The sequence below is a fragment of the Cydia strobilella genome, chromosome 8, assembly GCF_947568885.1.
Source record: "Cydia strobilella chromosome 8, ilCydStro3.1, whole genome shotgun sequence".
In the NCBI taxonomy this organism is placed as follows: Eukaryota; Metazoa; Arthropoda; class Insecta; order Lepidoptera; family Tortricidae; genus Cydia; species Cydia strobilella.
In genome coordinates, this window is record NC_086048.1 from 3,541,910 (window position 1) to 3,562,703 (window position 20,794).

Below are 20,794 nucleotides of genomic sequence, written 5' to 3' on the forward strand. Positions count from 1 at the left end.
TTATTTATACAGAAAGATAGGTATGTAATGAAAAACGTTTTCTTGAACTTCAATGAAGTTTAATTTATCCTAACCTCCTAACTCTCTTTTTCTCTTCTTTACGTAACTAGTATACAGGGTGACCTTAGACATTGGACAAACCCTGAAATCCCACGTAGAGTTATTTCTCAGGGACGCTCTAACGTTAATATTTTTTTTAATAAGAACAAAAGATAAAAAAATAAATTTTCAAACTAAAATTTATTCCAATGATCGACAACGAAAAGAAACATACTGTATTAATCATTGGCAGTGTTTTTGACAACTTGTTCGAAAATGTGCGACAATGATGACATTTGTCAAAAGTCAGAATCTTATTAATGTCATAAATAAAAAAGATAATCAATAAGGTCGAAGAAGGTTTTATACTATTTATTACCTCAGGAGCTATAAACACATACAGGCTGCTCCAAAAGTAAAAAAATCGTTATTTGTTTAATATCTTCGTAACAGCTACACCGGTTGTTATGATTCTTTGTATACTGATTCTAAATACCCTAATGCATATGTACATTTCGGCTTTGTCCAATGGCTAAGGACAACCTGCAGATTGACTGTAGTTATAATAAATCGGTTTAAGTATGACTAATGTCATTAGTTCATTACCTTGTATATATACAATGTTTACAACTATTGACCTACGAGACAGCCCGTAATAGATAACGAACGGGAAAACAACACGTGTCTGACTTTATTAATTAATCTATTAATAAATGTTTGTTTTGTTTATTTGCAAGTGAATTACGTTACATGTTTTGTAAAGCATATGAATTTTAGCACAACAATATGATCAACAGTCACAATATCCATAATCCGTGCCACAAGCATGTGCATTCGTAGGACATGGCACAAATTTAGATCGAAATAAAATTATTAAATCGTTTACGACGCGTAGCAGCGTAGTCGTATTTATAGGAGCGTCGTGAATAAGCGCCAGCCGCCATAAGGTACCTTTTCCCGTGGAACGTCACATTTGGCTGACCACGGGGCAGCCCTACCCAGCCTGAAACCATCATTAACACATTCTCTGCCAACGTTTTCGTAGCGCTATGCTCTTAGTTAATCCCAGCGTTTTCCCGCTTGGTAGAGCAAAGCCACATGAATAGATAACCAGCCGAGCAGGTTTGTGGCACTCAATGTGGTAATAAACGTGTATTGCTGTCTCTTTTTATGTTTGTGTCTTTGGATAGTAAAATGACTGTACTTTGCTGTTAAATTAAATTATACGTATTGATTATCCAGAAAGGAAAAGATAGTTACCTAATTTCTTTTTAACTATTTTCTGTTTGAATCCAGCTCTAGTTTCAAATTAATAATAAACTATGAAAATTAAAAAGTTTCAAGTTATTTCAAGGAAGCTGATTATTATTCAGTTTCAGTTCAGTTCAGTTTCTTTATTCATAACAAGAGTTACATGTCAATTTTATTATACATATTTACATCTTGTGTCTATTTTATATTGTTTTTATTCATAAATTCATCTAATTAATTCTCTAGTTATAATTTCTAATTCACCATTTCAGCTAAAATTGGCTATATCGGTCCCCTTCAACTATACTGCGACAAAATATTACTAAAATACTAACCGCTAGATTGTAATCAGCAGGCATCGTAAACTGCGAGCGAAATCCATTGAAGTACTAGGGTTGTTACTTAGTCAAGTCAAGTCAAAAAAGTACTTCATTTCAATGGATTTCGCTCGGAGTTTACGATGCCTGGTAATTAGCCAATTATTTTTCATCACGCAGAAGCCAATCTTTAGTTCACACGAGTTTATAAGATAGTACGACAGTAATAGTTCTTATTCTTACTAAACCAATTGCTGTAACTAGTCATAAAACTCATAAAAGTCACAAGCGCCCACGCATGCAAGTTAATTTATTTGTGATGAATAGCGCCTAAATCGTGAATGGGCCGGAAGCCATGTTTCTTCCGAGCGCTGATTATGCGTTGGAAGCCGCGGCGTGCTTGTTTCAATGTTCCCTGACAATGGCACTGTGATCGCGGGCTTACTGTCACACCGTATTTTTTGGCGTTTCAAAAATGGAAAGGGACTTTTAAGTGGGAGTCCAGACGGGACAATCAAAATAACAATTCGATCAAAAATTTAACTCGTCAATTTTAAGCTTCCACACTTGTCAATGCGTACTTCACCAGGAAGAACCTTCCTGCGACGCTGTGCTTTCTCTCGGCACATAATAATCGTAGATTAGTATTAAAATTATCGCGTTCCTGTGCCTTTGAAATCTCTCGGCAGTAGTGCTTGGTAAAAGTATTGTGGCTCTGCCAGTTACCTCTTTGTAGGATCTCTTCTAGTGATATTCGACCGCACAAAAGATCCCTATGGGTCGAAGTGTATCCGCAAGGGCCCCCGTAAACCATAAGATAAGATACCACCAACATCAAAACCTCGAAATCGTTATCTGCCGCTCTATCGCTCTTGCATATTTGAGCGATAGAGAACTAAGAGATTTAAAGAAACTTCCCAGTAGGGCCTTTGTTTGTTACGACTCCAAAAACTGTCAAAGAGCGAACATGCGAGCGAAAGGTTAACGCGGCGCTTACGTTTGAAAGAGGGTCATTTTACTTTTTGCTGCAGGTATTTTTGTCCCCAGAAGACATTATTAGATTTTTATATTTGTAAATTATGTAATTTGTTTAATTGTATATCAATATAAAGCACATTTAATTGCTGCACTAACGATACCTTGTAACCAAAATAAAAAATCTTTTATCTGTTCTTATATTTTTTTAAAGGTACCTAACAAAGTTGTCATTATAAGTGAAAGAGCAGGGACGGTAACAAAGTTTTATATTCGCCTACTCCAGACTAATATAAATACAAAAAATTAAAAAAGCCAAGTGTCAAATATTGAGGCCTATTCTGTGCATATCAATTTTTAGTAGCTAGTGTAAGTTAAAATACATTACGAATATTAAAATTTCAAGATTGTTTGAAATCATAAAAACCTGCAGTAAAAAGTAGAATGACTCAGGAGCCCCGCTAATCTAATTACGTAGTTCATCACGGTGTGACAGAATGAAAAGAAGATTTAAGCGTACGTTACGCAATCAGGTCAAGTGTACTAGTAGGTACGAGTACCTATTCGTTTTAGACACGCGTGTTATCCTTCAAGTAGGTGACATTTTAATGACGACCGCAACAGCGTTACTGTTGCGTCGTTACTGATGCGGCGTTTATGCGGACGGTGTTACTGTCAATTTACTTGATAAAATGAGTGACGGATTAAACGTTATGATAGTTGGAGTAAATCGGCAATGAACGTCATTTAATAATTTTCGTGTTTGACGCGTAATGCAGCAATCATTACGGCCGCGATTAGAATGTTCAATCCTACCGATCCGCCTTTAAGGGTCTCCCTACATATGTGGATGCGGAATCGGCAAAAACCGATAGAAAAAAGAGGCGTCGGCGCGTCGGCTGGCGTCGGCCGATGCGAGCCGAGCCCAATGACCGTAATGACGACTTTTTCACTCTTATTGCGCAGACATAATAGTACATTTCGACGCTAGTGCTCGCCTACGGCTCGTGGCAAGACTCGGGACGAGTGAAGAATGACATATCCGCACGTGTATCGAACGACGTTTTTTAATACAGTTGCGAAAAAATCAGAAAAGCAACAAGTAAGGAATGAAATTCGAAACTTTTATATTATTAATTCTGTGACACTGACATCATTGACATTGACATTATGAAGAGGTGTTTTTCTAGCTTTTATTCGACTAGAATAGATTTTGTTGTTATTATTGAACCCACTTCAATGAAAGTTTTTTTATTTCAAATGCATGTTCTATAAGACAGAAACAATTGTAAATATTAAAACATTGTACTATTATTATTATTAGAATAGGGCAGAGTGGCGCTCTCTTGTGTCGGAGGCCAAGATCCTTTTTGGGTCACTGAGCCGGTGAAGTAAGTAAGTAAGTAAGTACTATTATTACCTAAATATCGTTATTTACGATTATTTGTGTATCGTATATTTATAAAAACAATATCGAATGTTGCCTTTGAAAACTCAAAACATTCTTGCAGTAAGAAAATACGCCTCTTCTTTGACAGGCGTTCCGTTCCATTCAGACAACTTATTAAGAACGGTTTTTGAACATTAAAAAATAAACGTGTTGTAATACTTATAATGATGAAGAGGTAAGTAATAAAATATTAAATATGCATATTTTTCGTATTCTTACATTAACAGTAGGTTTTTATGTTGATTACGACGTTTAAAGGAAACTAATATTAACACTCATCAATAAGCAGTCATGAATTGGAACAAGTAAACATTTAAAAAAATTGGAAAAGTAAAAAGCACTAGTTCGCGAAAACCAACTTTCCGCACGCTAAACAGCCACGAAAAGTAGCACTTTTTGTGCAACTGTATTAAAAAGGTTTTTTCGATCGGCTTATGCCGATTCCGCGTCGATATAATATAATTATGTAGGGAGACATTCGTATGGAAACTGCTGCTGCGTTACTGTTGTAACTTATGACATTTCTGCTGCGGCCTTAAGAGCTGTTTCTGTTAATTCCCTTTATTAAATTAGGTGACGGATGTATGTCGCGGCAGTAATACAGCGGCGAACATCACCTATTATTTCAAATAAATTGACAAATGCAATGGTGGCGTCAATGTTACAGCAAAGACTGCAGTTGGCATCAAAATGTTACCTTTATACCTAGTAACTTTAATAGGCTTAACACATGTGACCTTGTTAAGAGTGTTTAGAGAGGAAATACAGTTGCTAATGGAACTCTTAGTGGCCGCATTTGGATTTCCTCGCATAATGGGTAATCCGTAAGGGTCCTTTAAGCGTACCGTTAGGGTAACCCTTACTATACAAAGGTTTTTGTCTAGGTATTTTCCGAATAGATAATTCGTGGCTGTGAGCTGTAGACCTCGCGATAACTCGGACCCTATTACTAAGACTCCGCTGTCTGTCTGTATGTCTGTCTGTCTGTCCGTCTGTCACCAGGCTGTATCTCATGAACCGTGACAGTTAGACAGTTGAAATTTTCAAAAATGATGTATTTCTGTTGCCGCTATAACAACAAATACTAAAAACAGAATAAAATAAATATTCAAGTGATCACCCATACAACAAGTAATTTTTTTGCTGTTTTTTCGTAATGGTACGGAACCGTTCGTGCGCGAGTCCGACTCGCACTTGGCCGGTTTTTATATTCAAATAGAAAAGGGTGAAAGTTCATAGACCTAAAATATTTTACTCCGACAAGTTCTATTGTCACAAATATTTTCATAACAAACGATCGTTAAGCATCTAATTTGTTACGTAAATTAGCATTGTGACCCAAATAACATTGTTCCGAACTAACATTAATTCCATTCCCGAAGCTATTATTAATGTTAATCAAAAATATTTACTTCGCTACTCGAGGAGTTTACAAATTAATATCTGAACTTTGTAATTTTATTTAATTTCGGAGAATCGGGAAGTTCGAGGCCTATTAGAAATGTTGAAATTGTAACTTGATTAAATTTGTTATTGATATTTGATATGATACGAACTTGTGCGAGCGAAAATGTACGATCGAAATCGAAGTGAGTCGTGTCAACTACGTATAATATCGATAACGATAACAAATCAAGTTGCAATGTTTAAATTTCGAATAGGCCCCTTGACCTGACTAAAACGAGTAATTAATTTTAATTCGACGACTTTCGTTTGGCAACAAAATTGGCCGTTAATTGCTTAGCTTATATAAAATTAAACACCAGAAATTTATGTTGAATATAATATTAGCAAAGTTCAAAAACAAAAACTTGTGTCTTAACTTAGAAATAACGTGTCTAAGTATTCTCAAGTTGTCTTAAACTAAATATTAGATTTCTTATAGGTACCGTAAGGGTGGGGTGAGTAGGTTTCGCGGGGAGAGTTGGGTTATGAATGAGGAGAGAAGGTTTGAAAGGGCGGTGAGATGGGTTCTTAGGGCTACTGCTACAAAAAATAATGTATTCCAATTAAAAATGGAGCTATAGTAATACTCATAATAAAAAAAATATCCAACAATCTCCCAAAATCACCTTTGTATGAAAACCCATCTCACCCCAATTACGAGGCACTACGGGGTGAGGTGGTTTTTCCTGTTTATCGTCAGAGTTATGAAATGGAACTACCCAAAATAAAATAAAAACTAAAATACAAACGTCCGGAACATTTATTATATACACCATTCAGTTTGCATATGTAAAAATAAAATGATATCAAGGTTTGAATGTCAGTTTTGCTCCTACTTACCCCATTTTACGGTACTAGGTACTTAATAATGTTAATGCTATACTCGCATGGTGATGCTTAATGTGTTTAACAATATTTTCGTTTCAAATTTTTTATGTATTAGTGACTCCTACAGGATTTTTCTGTTTATTACGCATCTTCTCCTCGTTCTCGTATCCTCATGTCTGAGGGACGTGACGACTGTGGACACTCTGCACCAGTGCTCTCGAAGCCGCTCTATCCTGGGCCCAGTCAGTGCATGCTAGTCTGCAAAGTTGGCGTTTGTCTCTGAGGTTATTCTGTTTATTTTATTACGCATAGGCAACTAAGGTCAGATAGGTAAAGTTAAAGCCCCACTCACACATTATTACATGTATAATTTAATGCTCTAACTCATAAGTGTAATCCAAACAGTAATAAATATACCTAAAAGCATTAACCAAAGATGTACGAAGTTAATTTGGAGCGAGTCGTTAACGGAATTATGCGTCACATGATGGATGTGTATCGGCAATTGACACGCAGACCGTGTTGGGTATACCTTACTCAAACGAGGTCGAGTTGAATTTTTACGCGAACCAGCGTAAATACAATGTTTTTACAACTATTTTCTACTTGCAATGTATGTTTCTATGTACGTTCGGCTCGACTCTTGCAAGCAAAATTAGACCAACTTTTATACTTCAAATTTTTATCTTATTTTATTTATTTTCACCCTCTTTTATAAATTTATTGACTTTCCTCTAGTCTATTGTACGCAGTGCTATATATTTGTCTACCGTTCTTCATCAATTCTCATCTACTCAAAGGTAAACTGGAAGAAATCCCTTAAAGGGATAAGTTCGCCTTCGTACTGCCTATTTCTGTGCCATATTTGAGTTCTATGTTTTGTACAATAAAGAGTTTATACATACATACATACATACAATTATTATACTAAGCTGAAACTTAGGCGCCATTCCATATATATAATCTGTTAGGGCGTTAAATTAATGTTTTTTCGTTTTTTCTAATGAGATCCCTTATCTCTTCCTGTTAACCTTTGAGTAGATGACTTAAAATGCTGACTGGACACTTCGAGAATTGGACTCCTCCGTGTTTCATAAGTTAACTGAATGACATCCCAGAGACCCACTGAGTTATATTACTACAGAGACGACATACCAAACAATGAAATTGTCGCAATCACACCTGTACGTAAACCTGTAAACGTCGTGAGCGCCGTAAAATTCGTGACGCTTACGCGTTTAGATCGTGAGATTCACGCTCCGCTTCTATGATTTGATGCCAAAACGGCACCAACTCATGGCGAAAAATACTGGTTCTCTGTACCGGTTCTATACGTTGAGTAGTAATAATAGTTCAATGCAGAGCCCAGATGTTAGGTTTCGTGACTGAATTCGGTTTGAGAATCATATTAGTAGTCACATGGAGGTCGACTGTTATTTCACAATTTCTTATAGTGTTAACATGGTTTTAATACGACCTTCACCTATATCTATCTAGTACCTCTTCACGATTAAATCGCTGAACCGATTGAGATGAAGTTTGAGACCCGGGGAAGGACGTAGAATAGTTTTTTATCGATCATTAGCATCATCATCATTACACGCAGACGATATTGCGGACAGAAGCTAGTTTCATAAATAAAAGAAGAAGAAAAAAATCAATGTTTTAGAAATCTAATTCTAATTTTTATATCACTATAAGTACTTTATTTCACATAGACGCAAATAATAATTAAAGAAAGGCATTTTTAATTCTTGTATCAAACTGAAATAAAACTGAAATACTGAAATATTTTCATAGAAAATAATTTAATTTGTTCTTAGAGTCTTGTATCAAATTTGGAATTTCGGGCAGTTTTTCATTTGCGTTTTCATATCCACGACCACCGCTCGGCGATATTTCTCTGCGTTGTACGATATATGTCCACAGATTACTTCTCAATAGAGATCGTATTAAGAAAATTTGCGCTCGTTCAAAATCACGTAAAAGCGGCAAAATAGATCTAGTTACTGAATTGACACACATCAATAATATGTCATTGCGGTCGCGAATTCAATTTGCGTCCAAATTTGCAGCTTATGCGGGGATAAATGAAGAATATCAACGTAAATTAAGTTACCTTAACCTACGTCGCTCTTGTATACAATATCGTGAATTGCAATTTAATAGTGCGACTCACGATTACGAAGTTCTTTGTAAGATAAATAACGACTATCTGTGGTGGTGGTGACCACAACTCTTTGTATAATATTTTTTATAATCATACCCCGCCCCGGTCTGACAGGAGCAATTTTGGTTAACGTTAATAGTGCGAGGTCATATGAAAGTAGCTTTATAAGTCGATATCGAAAAACTTTGACATAAATTTTATACCACCGTTAGGTTATTCTACAATATTATAATCGTGATTAATAATATGAACTTAATTAATATTAAATGTAATTTTCAAATGGAAGTAAACATGTTATATATTTATTTATTTTATTTATTTATTTAAGAAACAAACAGTCTTCTATAGTTATACATAACACTGGAAATTTTCTTAAAGCTAGACTTACAGTTTCCTTAATGAAAATATTTTAACATCATGTTTAATAAAGTTTCTACAGAGTAAAACAGAGCTATTTGTGCAAACAAAAACAAAAACAATAATAACAATAATGAAAAAAAAAAAAGATGCAAGAGTATCAGGGTGTGAACAATTAAATTGTATATAAACTGAATACTAAAAAGGTTTTATTATTCATATTACTTATTAACGTTCAGTACTGAGATTTTTTCCTAATAGCGCCAAACTAATGATCTGGGTTATTACACTGCATGGATAGTGTTTTAAATCTATTAAGTTTCTCGCAGAAAATATCGAGATTCAGAAATTTTTCGTTGTACAACCTGCATGCCCTTCTAACAAAACTATTTTTCGCGTAAACAGTCCGACTAGTATATAGTTTCAATAAGAAAAAAAAAAGGTTTGTAAAGAATAAGCTGACGCTTAGTTCGTTTAAATAACGTTTAGTTCTAGGAGAAATCACATTTGTTATTATGATTCAGAAATAACTTCATATTGATATCGATAACACTTCAGTCGATATTTAATTAATCACTAGTATTGGTGCATTTTTGCCAGCGTCCAACCGGGGTATGTTCATAATGCAAAGTCTATGGGAGGCAGTCAATGCGGATGTCATTTGTATAGGATTGCGCGACTATGCTTTTAAATTACGGACGCTGCTTGCTTATTGGACGCTTTTGAATTTGAGTTATGCGACGGAGCACGATCGTGTTTCTTGATTGCTGAAGAAATAATCATCTAAAAATGCGACCAGAGAGCAAAAATACAATTTTACAAAACGCATTTTCAATAGGAAAATATCCAGAATAGTCTGAATCGCAAAACTGTGGAAGCTTTAAGCCAGATTTTAAAAGAAGGAAATTTTAAAGAACATGGTTAGTTAAGATCTTTAAAGGAATTGGCTATACAGATTAGTTTAGCTCTATTGCGCTGCCACCAAAATTTTACGAGATTTTCCGCAAAAACGAAAAATGTCATTTCATCATCTTACTCTCTATTGGTTGGTTTAGTGGGTAGGGCCAAATTCTCCCCCCCCCTCTCGCCAAGAGAGGGAAAAGGAGCGGCGAGTCCCACACACCGTGAGTGCATTCCTACTCCGTCAAAAAAAGGCCTTTTGGCTGATCCAGTTAGTTCTTTCAAACGATATGTCGTCACTCACCCATCATGATGTTGTCCCTGATGATCTGCACGTGCCGGTCGCGGTCGGGGCGCGTGTGTTCGTGCCAAAAGCCCACGACGTGCCCGAGCTCGTGCACGACGATACCGAACTTGTCGCAGTTCTTGCCGATGGAGATGGCCTGGGCACCTCCGCCGCGCTTGCCGACGAAAGAGCAGCATCTAAAAAAACACTGATGTTGATTTTATCGTGAGCAGTTTTAGGTATACGTCACACTGTTGGACTCAGACTTCCTCTCATTGCACAAGTGGTTATATACCCACTTTATGATTATAGGTACGCTCACTGCTGATGCTGTTAGAACGCATGGGAAGACAACGCTCATCACACTGACTAAACCAGATTGAATGCAGACAGGCCAAGTGGCTCCTTCAACTCGGTAAGGTCCGATTGAAGAACGTGACCAGTGTCGTCACAGGTGATGGACTTTTTAACCAACATCTTTTTAATTCAGGTAATACAGACATTCCCTTCTGCTGAGGGTGCATGGAGACAGCCTCTCATGTGGTGTTGGAATGCAGCGGAGTGGCTACAGGGCAAAACATATCAGATCTCCGAGAGATCTCCCCAAGGTCTTAATCAATATCAGAGATCTGATAGGATTCCTTCAAATCATGAGTTGGGATAGTTTGACAAGCTTACCCGCAAAATAGGCGCCTGTCGTCGAGTTGCGAAAACATGCCTGTACTGCAATACAATACAATGCCTACTTTACGGCTATACTTATTCCAAACGTACGCCTTCCTTATCACGCACGTGTGAATGTCTGCATGCAGGCTACCTCACGATGTTTGCTTTCGCCCAATAACGACTAGATAGTAACCAATAATATATGTAACTCCGTATAAGATAAGTAAATTCTAAGCAAAAAACGTGCCTATTAGTGAAAAAGTTATTCTCGAATAGATGGCGCCACACCTTTGGCCTATACTAGGGTAGATGGCGTTGGCGAGACCATTTGATAGTTAACGATTTTAACATATATCAGTGAAAGAACATGAGTCAAAGTCATAATATGGCTTTAAAAAAACATTTATCCATATACATATGTATTCATTTTTTGATGTTTTTATACATTTTCATTTTTAGTTTTAATGCTGTGTCGATACATAAGTTATGCTTTCAATTCAACATAATTTTATTCTAAACCGGGAAGTGTATGAATTTCAACAATGATCGGAAGAAATTTGTGGAGTTGACCTGCACCACTAGTATAAAACACCAGAAGAAAAAAATAGAATGAAGTCTTACCCGCAAGGTCTTTCAGTGAACACAATATAATCCTTATGCAGCAGCACGTCTCGCTCGACGAACTTCACACACGTGAAGTTCTCCCAATGCCTCATGGCCTGCTTGAACAGGGACTTGTGGGCGCCGCTGAAGTTTCCATCTATCTCGTAGGGGATCACGCCGTTCTCCCAGATGCGTTCCTTGCGGTTGGTGGCGGCGCGGATAGAGCGATGGCGAGCGGTGGTCTAAAAAACATTTTACTGGTTATACAGAAGTATAAAAAGTCTGCTTTTAGACAAATTCAATGAACTACGGGCGTTGTTCGTAATTATAACTCTCCAAATAAAACCTTGAAGGTGTTTGCGCGGCATTCGCAAACCGCTCGCAAATACCATATGACGATAGATTGAAGGAATTGGGCCTGACAACCTTGGAGCAGCGCGACCGGTGACTCGCGAACGCGAAGCGAGGCGATGCGGCGTGGCGGCCCGGTCCACGCGACGGCCCTTTTAAAAAACAAACCGTTGTTACGTATGGAAGTGTCCTAGCGCGAACGCGAAACGAAGCGGCGCAGAGCGATGCGACGGCCTTGTCCGACGTGGGCGCGTCTGTAATACACGTGCTTTGTGCTAGAAAGATATCGACCTTATTACTATTTAATAAAGTTTATTTTTGTATTGTCTGCTACAGCCATTGTCCTAAAATTTAAGAAATAAAAATAAAATAACTAGTGGCTCTGTGAGCTGTAGACCTCGCGATAAGAGGTCGCTCACGTAGGACACTTCTATGGGTATCAAAGGATTGTTTCATCCGCGCGCGGTTTTTCGCCTAAGTAAGACGCTGCGTTTGAATTGACCTCCTAGCCACAGTCACAATAATCATCATCATCATGTTAGCCGATGGACTTCCACTGCTGGACATAGGCCTCCCCCAAGGCTCGCCACTCCGACCGGTCACAACAATATGAGATGATATTCCTAGCGGCTTTTTGATTGTTAAGTACTGTGACAAAGTACGAAGTAGCAAGAAGTCAAATCCCTTCAGACTGGTAAAATTAAAGTAAAATTCTAAAAACATCATACCCCGTTACTGCTTTGATAACTTTCCATAGCATCTAAATCTTCAGTGGTGTCACGAAAAAACCAATTGTTAAACTGTTGATTTTGTCCACTCCCGGTTTCTATAATATTCTTCGGAGGTGGTTTAACATCGAATTTTTCTTCAAATTCATGTTCTGGTACAACCAGTTTTCTATTTTCTTCACTGTTTTCTCTGCTTGAGTGCTTTTTTCGGTGACGAAATTTTTTTTTACGCTCCGAATGATTTTCTCCTTGCTCATCCGATTTGACTGTATTTTTCCCGGATCTTTCACCTGAGTGGATGTTTCTTAGCCTGAAAGTAAAAATATATTTAAAATATGTTTTGGTATCAGAAACATGCCTTTACGGCAACAAACAAATACGATTGTTCTAAAATTAACACGAAAGTTTTGGACACAAATAAATCACTTGGTTAATATGTACATTTTGTAAGAATATTATTTTTCACTTCCGTAATGTTATTTTTATGTCCTATTCCTATGTCCATAATTGTTGTTGGCCCCGTTGTGGTGTTTTATATATATTCGTAAATATGTTATATATGATATTTATTTATGTATGGTAGTGTATGTAGTTTATACTATTTGCTATTTATGTATGTGTATTATTAGGTATTATTATTTCTCAATTTCTATCACTCACCTACTCTCATTACTTGTTTTTTTTGCCTTGTCTCCACTACCCTAAGGTTGTCTGGAAGAGATCGCTCTTTAGCGATAAGACCGCCTGTTGTCTACCATAGTTTAAGTGCTTAATTTGTGTGTCATGTCCTTTTTATATTGGTGAGCATGAGCAATAAAGAAGATTTGTATTGTATTGTATTTTTTATGTAATAGGAAGCAAACGACCAGCCTAGCCAGGTGGCTAGGCTGCTCGTGCCAACAGGTGTTGAGAAGCAGTCATCGCCGCCCATGGACATAAGCAACATCAGCCCCTTATGCGTTGCCAACCTTTGACAACATATTCTGTAATGATATTTCTGCCCTTCGTACCTTCGTATATATTTAATATTTACGAGTATAACACGATAATGCCAAAAATAGGTTTCAAGAAAATAAAAGGTCGTGTAGTAGCAATGATGACAGAAAACAAAGGTTAACTGGAAGAAATCCCTTAAGAGGCCGTAGTCGATTTTGGAGCAAAAATGTAAAATTGATAGATTTAGACGTTGAAATTATACACGTTTTGTTACGTAATATCTAAATAACAAGTATTGATTTCTATTAGCACGTCTTCTCATTTTGCCTTTTAATAATGAGGTCGCGAGCGTGCGTCACCGGTAATGCATGAAGAGAAGGGGCAGTTTTTAAAAATTCATCAAAAAATCATGGTGGTAAATTATACAAATTGATGTATAAGAATAGTTTCAGCAAATGTTGTAGATTGTTTAAGTATCAAAATTACGTTGAAATTAAGTCGATTTTTAGAGAAATTGTCACTTGTTGTGAAGTAATGGAGAAAATTGATTTCGTCTAACTTTCATTTACACTACTTCAAAGTCATAATAATAAGAATGTAGTCTGATAAACGTCAAGTACAGGATATGTGTAATACAAAATTACCATGTTTAGCAGTTCAAACTTTACGAAATTTACAAATACGAGCGACAAAATCAGTGCTTTACGCGCGTTTACCTAAACGTCAATCAGAAAAGCGAACATTACAAATTTAGTGAGTCTGTTTTCAAAAAATTGATCTGATAAAAGGTAAGATAAGAAGACGTGCTATATAATAGAAACCAGTACTTGTTATTTCAATTAGGTAACAAAAGGTGTAAAATTTCACGGACTAAATCTATCAATTTAACTTTTTTCGACTAAAATCGACACCGGCCTCTTAAAGGGATAAGTTCGCCTTTGTACTGCCTATATTCTATGCCATATTTGTGTCCTGTGTTTTATACAATAAAGAGTTTATACATACATACATGATGAAAGAAAACATGTGGGTACGTTGTGTAGGTACATTATAAAAGCTAAATAACTTAAATTAACGTAGAAGCGGATAATTAATTTTACCTATCTACAGCCTTACCACGACTGCCTTAGGCAGTGTCAAACTGACATATTCGATAATGTCTGCGTAACTTACTTTCTATACATCTCGCTCGCACTAGTATTAATCTTGTTTTAATTAGAAACATAATAGTGAAAATAACATTATCCGATCCGATATACCTGAACTTTAAATCTTACATGTGAAATTCGTTACTATTTCGTTATTCGAAATTATCATACTACTTTGTTATAATGAGATATATCAGATTTGTTTCTATAATTTCATTCACAAAATTCAAAATATGGATGCTAAGTTTTAAAATAATGCGTTGCATAAATAACTCTACAATTTAAACGTGCTATTAAGCTAGAAATGCACTAAATGCATCTGAAATGGCGTGGCGCGGGCTTGAATATGAGGCTAATGAATGGGCATTAAAGCTGTGCGGAGTTTGTAAGCGCTGCTTGTAAGCACTAACCCTACTATAAAACTTCTAGAAACGCGACACACTTAATCAAATATGTACAATCATTTTATTTGTAATTAAAAATTAATTAAAACAAGTGCGAGTCGGACTAGCGCACGAAGGGTTCCGTACCATTACGGAGAAAAACAGCAAAAAAATCACGTTTGTTGTATGGGAGCCCCATTTAAATATTTATATTATTCTGTTTTTAGTATTTGTTGTTATAGCGGCAACAGAAATACATCATCTGTGAAAATTTCAACTGTCTAGCTATAACGGTTCATGAGATACAGCCTGGTGACAGACAGACAGACAGACAGACAGACAGACAGACGGATAGACGGACAGACGGACAGACGGACAGACGGACAGCGGAGTCTTAGTAATAGGGTCCCGTTTTTACCCTTTGGGTACGGAACCCTAAAAACGCAACAAGTTTTGGGAACGATTCATGCACACTGCGTATCTGTCACCATTAAAACGTTCGCTAAATTGTGTGCCAGGTGCAATATAGTATCATATTATATTATGTACATTAACAAAAAAAAATTGTATGACATCTGTTTATCACTCCTAATTTTTCATATAATGAAAAAAATTAAAAAAGTCAAACGTAGGGGTTCCATCTCATGCAAGATAACGCCACTTGTCATACCGCATGAGTCACGCGGGCATACCTTGCTGAGGTTGGCATCCCCACCCTTGCATGGCCACCTCTGAGTCCGGACTTGAACCCCATCGAGCACTTATGGGATTCTAATAATGGATGGTTAATATACATCAAATTATGTAAAAACTTTCCATAATGTCAATATCTAGAGAGGAAAATGTGGACTACGTTTGTATGGAGGAGCGGCCGTCCTCTTTCCTCTAAACATACTCGTAGTTGCTGATGTGTATGAGACGTAGAATATAATATTATTAAATCTCATAGTATGGGAAAGTGGGAAGTCGGAACATCGCAATTAAATGGCAGCGACTTCTCAGGAAGCATCGTTTGACGCAAAATGCGCAGAATATTTTACCGGCTTTACTTGTGGTGCATGAAAATTACGTTATGACGACGTTGAGGACATTTTGCAGGCATTATGCACTTGATTTTCAGGCGTCATAGTTCTAGTTAAGTAATAGTACATTATAAAGGCCGGGACTGAATGCAAAACCGGTTTTTATTTGTATGAAAATTCGGGTAATAATCGGTTATTAACTGATTTTTCCATACAATTAAAATTCGGTTTTGCATCCCCTAGCCAGGACATGGGGCTTGCCGGCTGATTGTGATATAAAGGATTGAGCGAGGCAAACACTATCTGGGCCGAGGTATGTACTCGTATAGGGCGTTTCTTAAAAAATGCGTCAAAATATAATCATAAACCAATAGGTAATAGGTAATTACATAAATGAATGGTGAAATAAATGGCGTCGCGTGATTGGGAAAGCCGACCCCGCGTAACGGGAAAAAGGCGAGGCAGAAGAAGAAGATGAATAGGTAATAACATAAAAAATATATAAAATATAGTGGGTAATGTAACAAGAGAAAATGCCTAAATGTGATTCTTAAAATATGATAAATTCTTATTAACGATATGAAAAATATCATACCGTCTCCCATTACCGTGTCTTCTTCGCCTTTTTCGATGTCTGCTCGACGCCTCTTCTGTCAGACTCTGCAAACTTTCAGTCGGCTTCAATAGATCGTTGGCTTCTAAAAATTTCCCATCTAAATCACCACCGGTTTTGTTGATAACTCCTTTTTTCACACTTTCAATATCTTCCTCTCTTTCGTTTGTAACCAGAACCCCGTTAGTTGGAGCAGGAGCCATTGTGACATTTTCAGGTGGAGATTTCACTTTTATATTATTATTAGAGTCTCCTGTTATCTCACGGCTGTTGCTCTGGATTTTATTTGTCACCTCATCGACTTTGTTGGCAGTGCTTGTTAAATGCATATTTGGATATAGTTCATCTAAATTTAAAATATTGTCAGTTGAAATATTAACGACTAGAACACCGTCTTGTTCTAAACTTTCTGATTCAGTCAGATTCTCGATGGGGCTTGTTTGGTTAGTAACTAATTCTTCTTTGGTTTGATTAATTTTGTTAGTTATATTATCTAGCATTTCTCCGGGTGGTAGTTTACCGTTTTTTAATAATATTGATTTATCTAAGCCCGACGGCAAAACCTGTGAAGTAAGGAATGATGCATAAATCAAGGTATGACTTTGCCAGTCTGTGCTATTTTTGTTTCTGTTTTTGATCAAACTAACTTTATCCAAGCATATAATTTAGTAATTGTCCCCATTTCTACATTTTGCCAAGTGAAGAAAAACACGTCATGAAGTTATCTTGATACAAAATCGGATCAATTATAATTGATAAATCAGACCGAGCATATTTCACTTTAATTATGTAGTCTGCGAATCTAATATATACAACTATAATCAAAAGTGGCTTAATTCATTAAAATGTAATTTATTCAATTGAAAAGTCAATGATACAGAAATGCAATGTCAAAAATTATACAATTATTAATAAATACCTAAAACCAAAAAAATAAATAAGCAGTTAATTCGTTAAAATAGGATTTAAGTAGATTCTGACTCCTGTTATTTTTTATAAGAATAAGTTTGGTAAAATTAACAGTATGACAATCTATACAAATTTTCCCATTGGTATTCCTCGTACCCCATCAGAGCTTATATTTTTACAGAATGTCAATTTTTGCTATTTTACAATGCCTACCTTTGTCATCAGCATCGCGTCATTGTACTTCTTTGGCTTCTCCGGCGCCGGTGCCGGTTGCTTCGTCCTCTTCCTTAATATGTCCGGCAAACCTTCCTCTTCTACCTGTAACCCTTCTAGTAGTACTTCCTTCTTTAGCCTCTCTACTTCTTCTTGTAGAGACTTGTTAATTTTGGAGGCAGGCTTCATGGGTTTGAAGTCTGTGTCTTGTAAGGCGATATCGCCTTGGAAGTTACCTGTAACAATAAAATAAAGGATATTAATTTATATTCTTTATTCTTCTTCTGTTCTAATGATATATTGTTGAGTAAATATAACTAAACTTAATTTAGGATGTGTAAAAATTTGAACAGTAATTTGAGAAATATTGTCTTCGGTTACTGCGATTAGTTACTTATGAAATAAAACTTCAGTATACGCGATATAATCCGATTTCAGTTTTATTTTATAAATAATTTGAGAAATTAAATAAAGGCTTTCTGCGTTTTAAATTGCTTTCTGCGTTGTAAATGAAATTGCATGCTGTGCTGTGTAATCTTAACGAACGCGTAAGGCACACAACACAAGCGCTGTATTATGAAGATAGCCGCATCCGTGCTGCTAATGCAGTACTGGTGCGGCAAATTGTATACGATGCAAGACAGCTCTTCCTAATCCCATTTTTTATATGATATAGGAGATAAACGAGCAGACGGATCACCTGATGGTAAGCGATCACCGCATAAACACGCATCCATTACACATTTAGTTCTTTACTTAAATTTACAAAAAATTTAATCCCAGATGAAATAGTTTCTAGCCAACTATTATCGTAGTACCTAAGTATAATGATCATGCCAATAAAAGTAGTTCTATATTTTCCACAATCTTAACTCTTCAAAAGGATATAATTACACTACCAAACCGTTCTTCGTAAAGTCTGAGAAAGCAAAAACGATTCTAAAAGTTTGGCTTTAACGACATGCTAATATCTTTAGTTTAATAGCACTTTAAGCGGTCTAGGAAGAGAAGAGCTGCCTAGTATCATATAATTTAATATTGTTATTCAAAATAACGTCACTGGCGTACACGGCTAGTTAGGTTCAAATAGACGTGATCGAGTTAGTTGGCCACACATTCCGGAAACTTGCACGAGTCATTTTACGGGTAAACAAGTGTAATATGACCTCATGATCTGCAACTATGCGTTATTGGAATTATTCAGGAAATTTATATATAGAAACAGTGGAGGTTGTATGCAGATTAAAAGTCAGAGGTGAAGAAATATCACGGCATGTAAAGTCGTCGTCAATAGAACTTGCAAATAATGTAAACAAATATGACAGATTTTGTTAGCGTTTGACACATAAAGTAACATTTTTACGAAGGTTATTTTCCCTGAAATATTAAAAATTAACATTTAACTAAAAATTTATATTAATAAAATATTTAAGTATATAGACTGTTGATAAGGTCATGGTTGTCCTTCTAAAGAGCGAGATTACGAAGTAATGAAGGTAAAATGGTTTGTTTATATTAGTTGCAAGTTCTATTGACGACAACTTTACTTGTTGTTTATTTCTTCTGTTCTGGATGATTAATTGAAATTAGCTATTAAGATATATTGCAAGGTCTGCAATAAGTGCATATTGGCCTTATTCTTGCCAGGCACATGTTTTAGGGAAGATTAATTGAAAGCAGCTGTTAACATGGGGTCCCTTTGTTTGAGATAATTATTGAAAGTCATAATGTAATTCAATTCAATTCAATTTATTTATTTAAGACAACACTGGCCCATAACGGTTAGTAACAATTAAGAGAAGAAGATTAAGATGGTAATGATTGTCAGATTATCATTAGTCATAATCTGGAACCGTTAACTTTTCAAGATTTTCTATAGATAGATTAGATTAGATTAGGTTTGTTTTATGGGAGAGGGCGACCGTACTGGATACGGTCCATAGGAAAATAAGGCCACCAAGGGCCTCCGGAGGCGATGGTCCGCAAACACGGACTGGTGCTGGTGGTGATGTAGAAGTAAAGCGCGAGCGTTCCTACAGCCCACCGCTACAGCACAATGGCGGCAGACGGGGGGGTTGTTTAGTGGGTAAACTAGGGGTCCCATTAGCCCAAAACAAGGAGTCCCACATAACCACTCGGGTCCGTCCCCACGCCCGAGTGGTATGCGTAATTGCATTTTTCCCCTCCTGAAAAAAAAAAGGTTTGTTTTATGGCAATCCTGAAAAGTGACGCGTTTCTGAGAAAAAACAAATTTTGACTAACGAAAATGCGGACAAACAATACATTATGACTTAAAACTTTATGGGAAACAATAGAGACCCTAATATTGCGCACGCTGTAAAGGGTTCGAAACGTCGGGATGTATTATAAATTCAATATACGCGATATAATCCGTTTTCATAGTTTTATTTCAATAGAGACCCGGTTAACATAACCTTTAGAGTGGTAAGCTGAATGTATTTTATACAGGTATACCGATCATCTCGCCCGCGCATAGCAATGAAACTTGCAGCGCTGCAGCAACTGCGGCAGATCTAATTATCAACAACATGGCGTCGATTCAAGGCCAAATTGTTTCACTAGTCGCTAGTCCGAAATGTTGCCAATTTCGGACGCCCAGCGCCCGTGTTTGACAGTGAAATGGCTAATTGAACAAGCGCATTAAATAGATTAAATGTGTTTCAATTGAAACTGAATGGGTGATTTTATAGTGGAGTAATTTGTTGATATTTTAATGACACCAAGGACAATAAGTCCCTAACTTCTTCATTTATATGTAGAAAGTGTAAAAAATACATACTGAAATAAGATTAAAATCAAGACCAATAATTTATTGAGAATATTGAGCCCTCCAGTGGTAGGTGTAGGTACTACCCGAGCCCGGAATTTTCGCGGTAAAACAAAAGAATGTCGCAGGCTTGCTAGAGTTAGAACTTTTTTTTATCGATTTCGATAGTTGTGTAATAGAAGAAAAGGACAGTCAACCAAATAAAAACAATATAACAAAAAAAAGATGTGAGGTTTGTATAAAATTATATACAAACAGACACAATTAGTATACATAATTTAATAGTATACATAACAAAACTGTTTACTCCTAGAGAAGGTTGAGAAATTAATGATTATCTACTCCTATCAATATCACACACCATGTATAATGTCATGTGTACTGACGTAGATTTTTTTAATTTGGTAGACCATTT

The 20,794-nt window shown here is 36.4% G+C and overlaps 1 protein-coding gene across 2 annotated transcripts in view; it reads right to left on the reverse strand.

The window, feature by feature from the left end:
* The window catches only part of LOC134743454 (bone morphogenetic protein 1), a 477,569-nt gene that overhangs the window by 26,882 nt on the left and 429,893 nt on the right, over positions 1–20,794 (reverse strand). For both annotated transcript variants that reach the window (XM_063676882.1, XM_063676881.1), the window contains 5 exons: positions 17,592–17,827; positions 16,452–17,032; positions 12,368–12,677; positions 11,307–11,530; positions 10,038–10,216 (listed from right to left, as the gene is read on the reverse strand). In XM_063676882.1, the coding sequence (XP_063532952.1) occupies positions 10,038–10,216; positions 11,307–11,530; positions 12,368–12,677; positions 16,452–17,032; positions 17,592–17,780 (1,483 nt within the window). In that variant the 5' untranslated portion in view covers positions 17,781–17,827. The remainder of the gene's footprint in view (positions 1–10,037; positions 10,217–11,306; positions 11,531–12,367; positions 12,678–16,451; positions 17,033–17,591; positions 17,828–20,794) is intronic.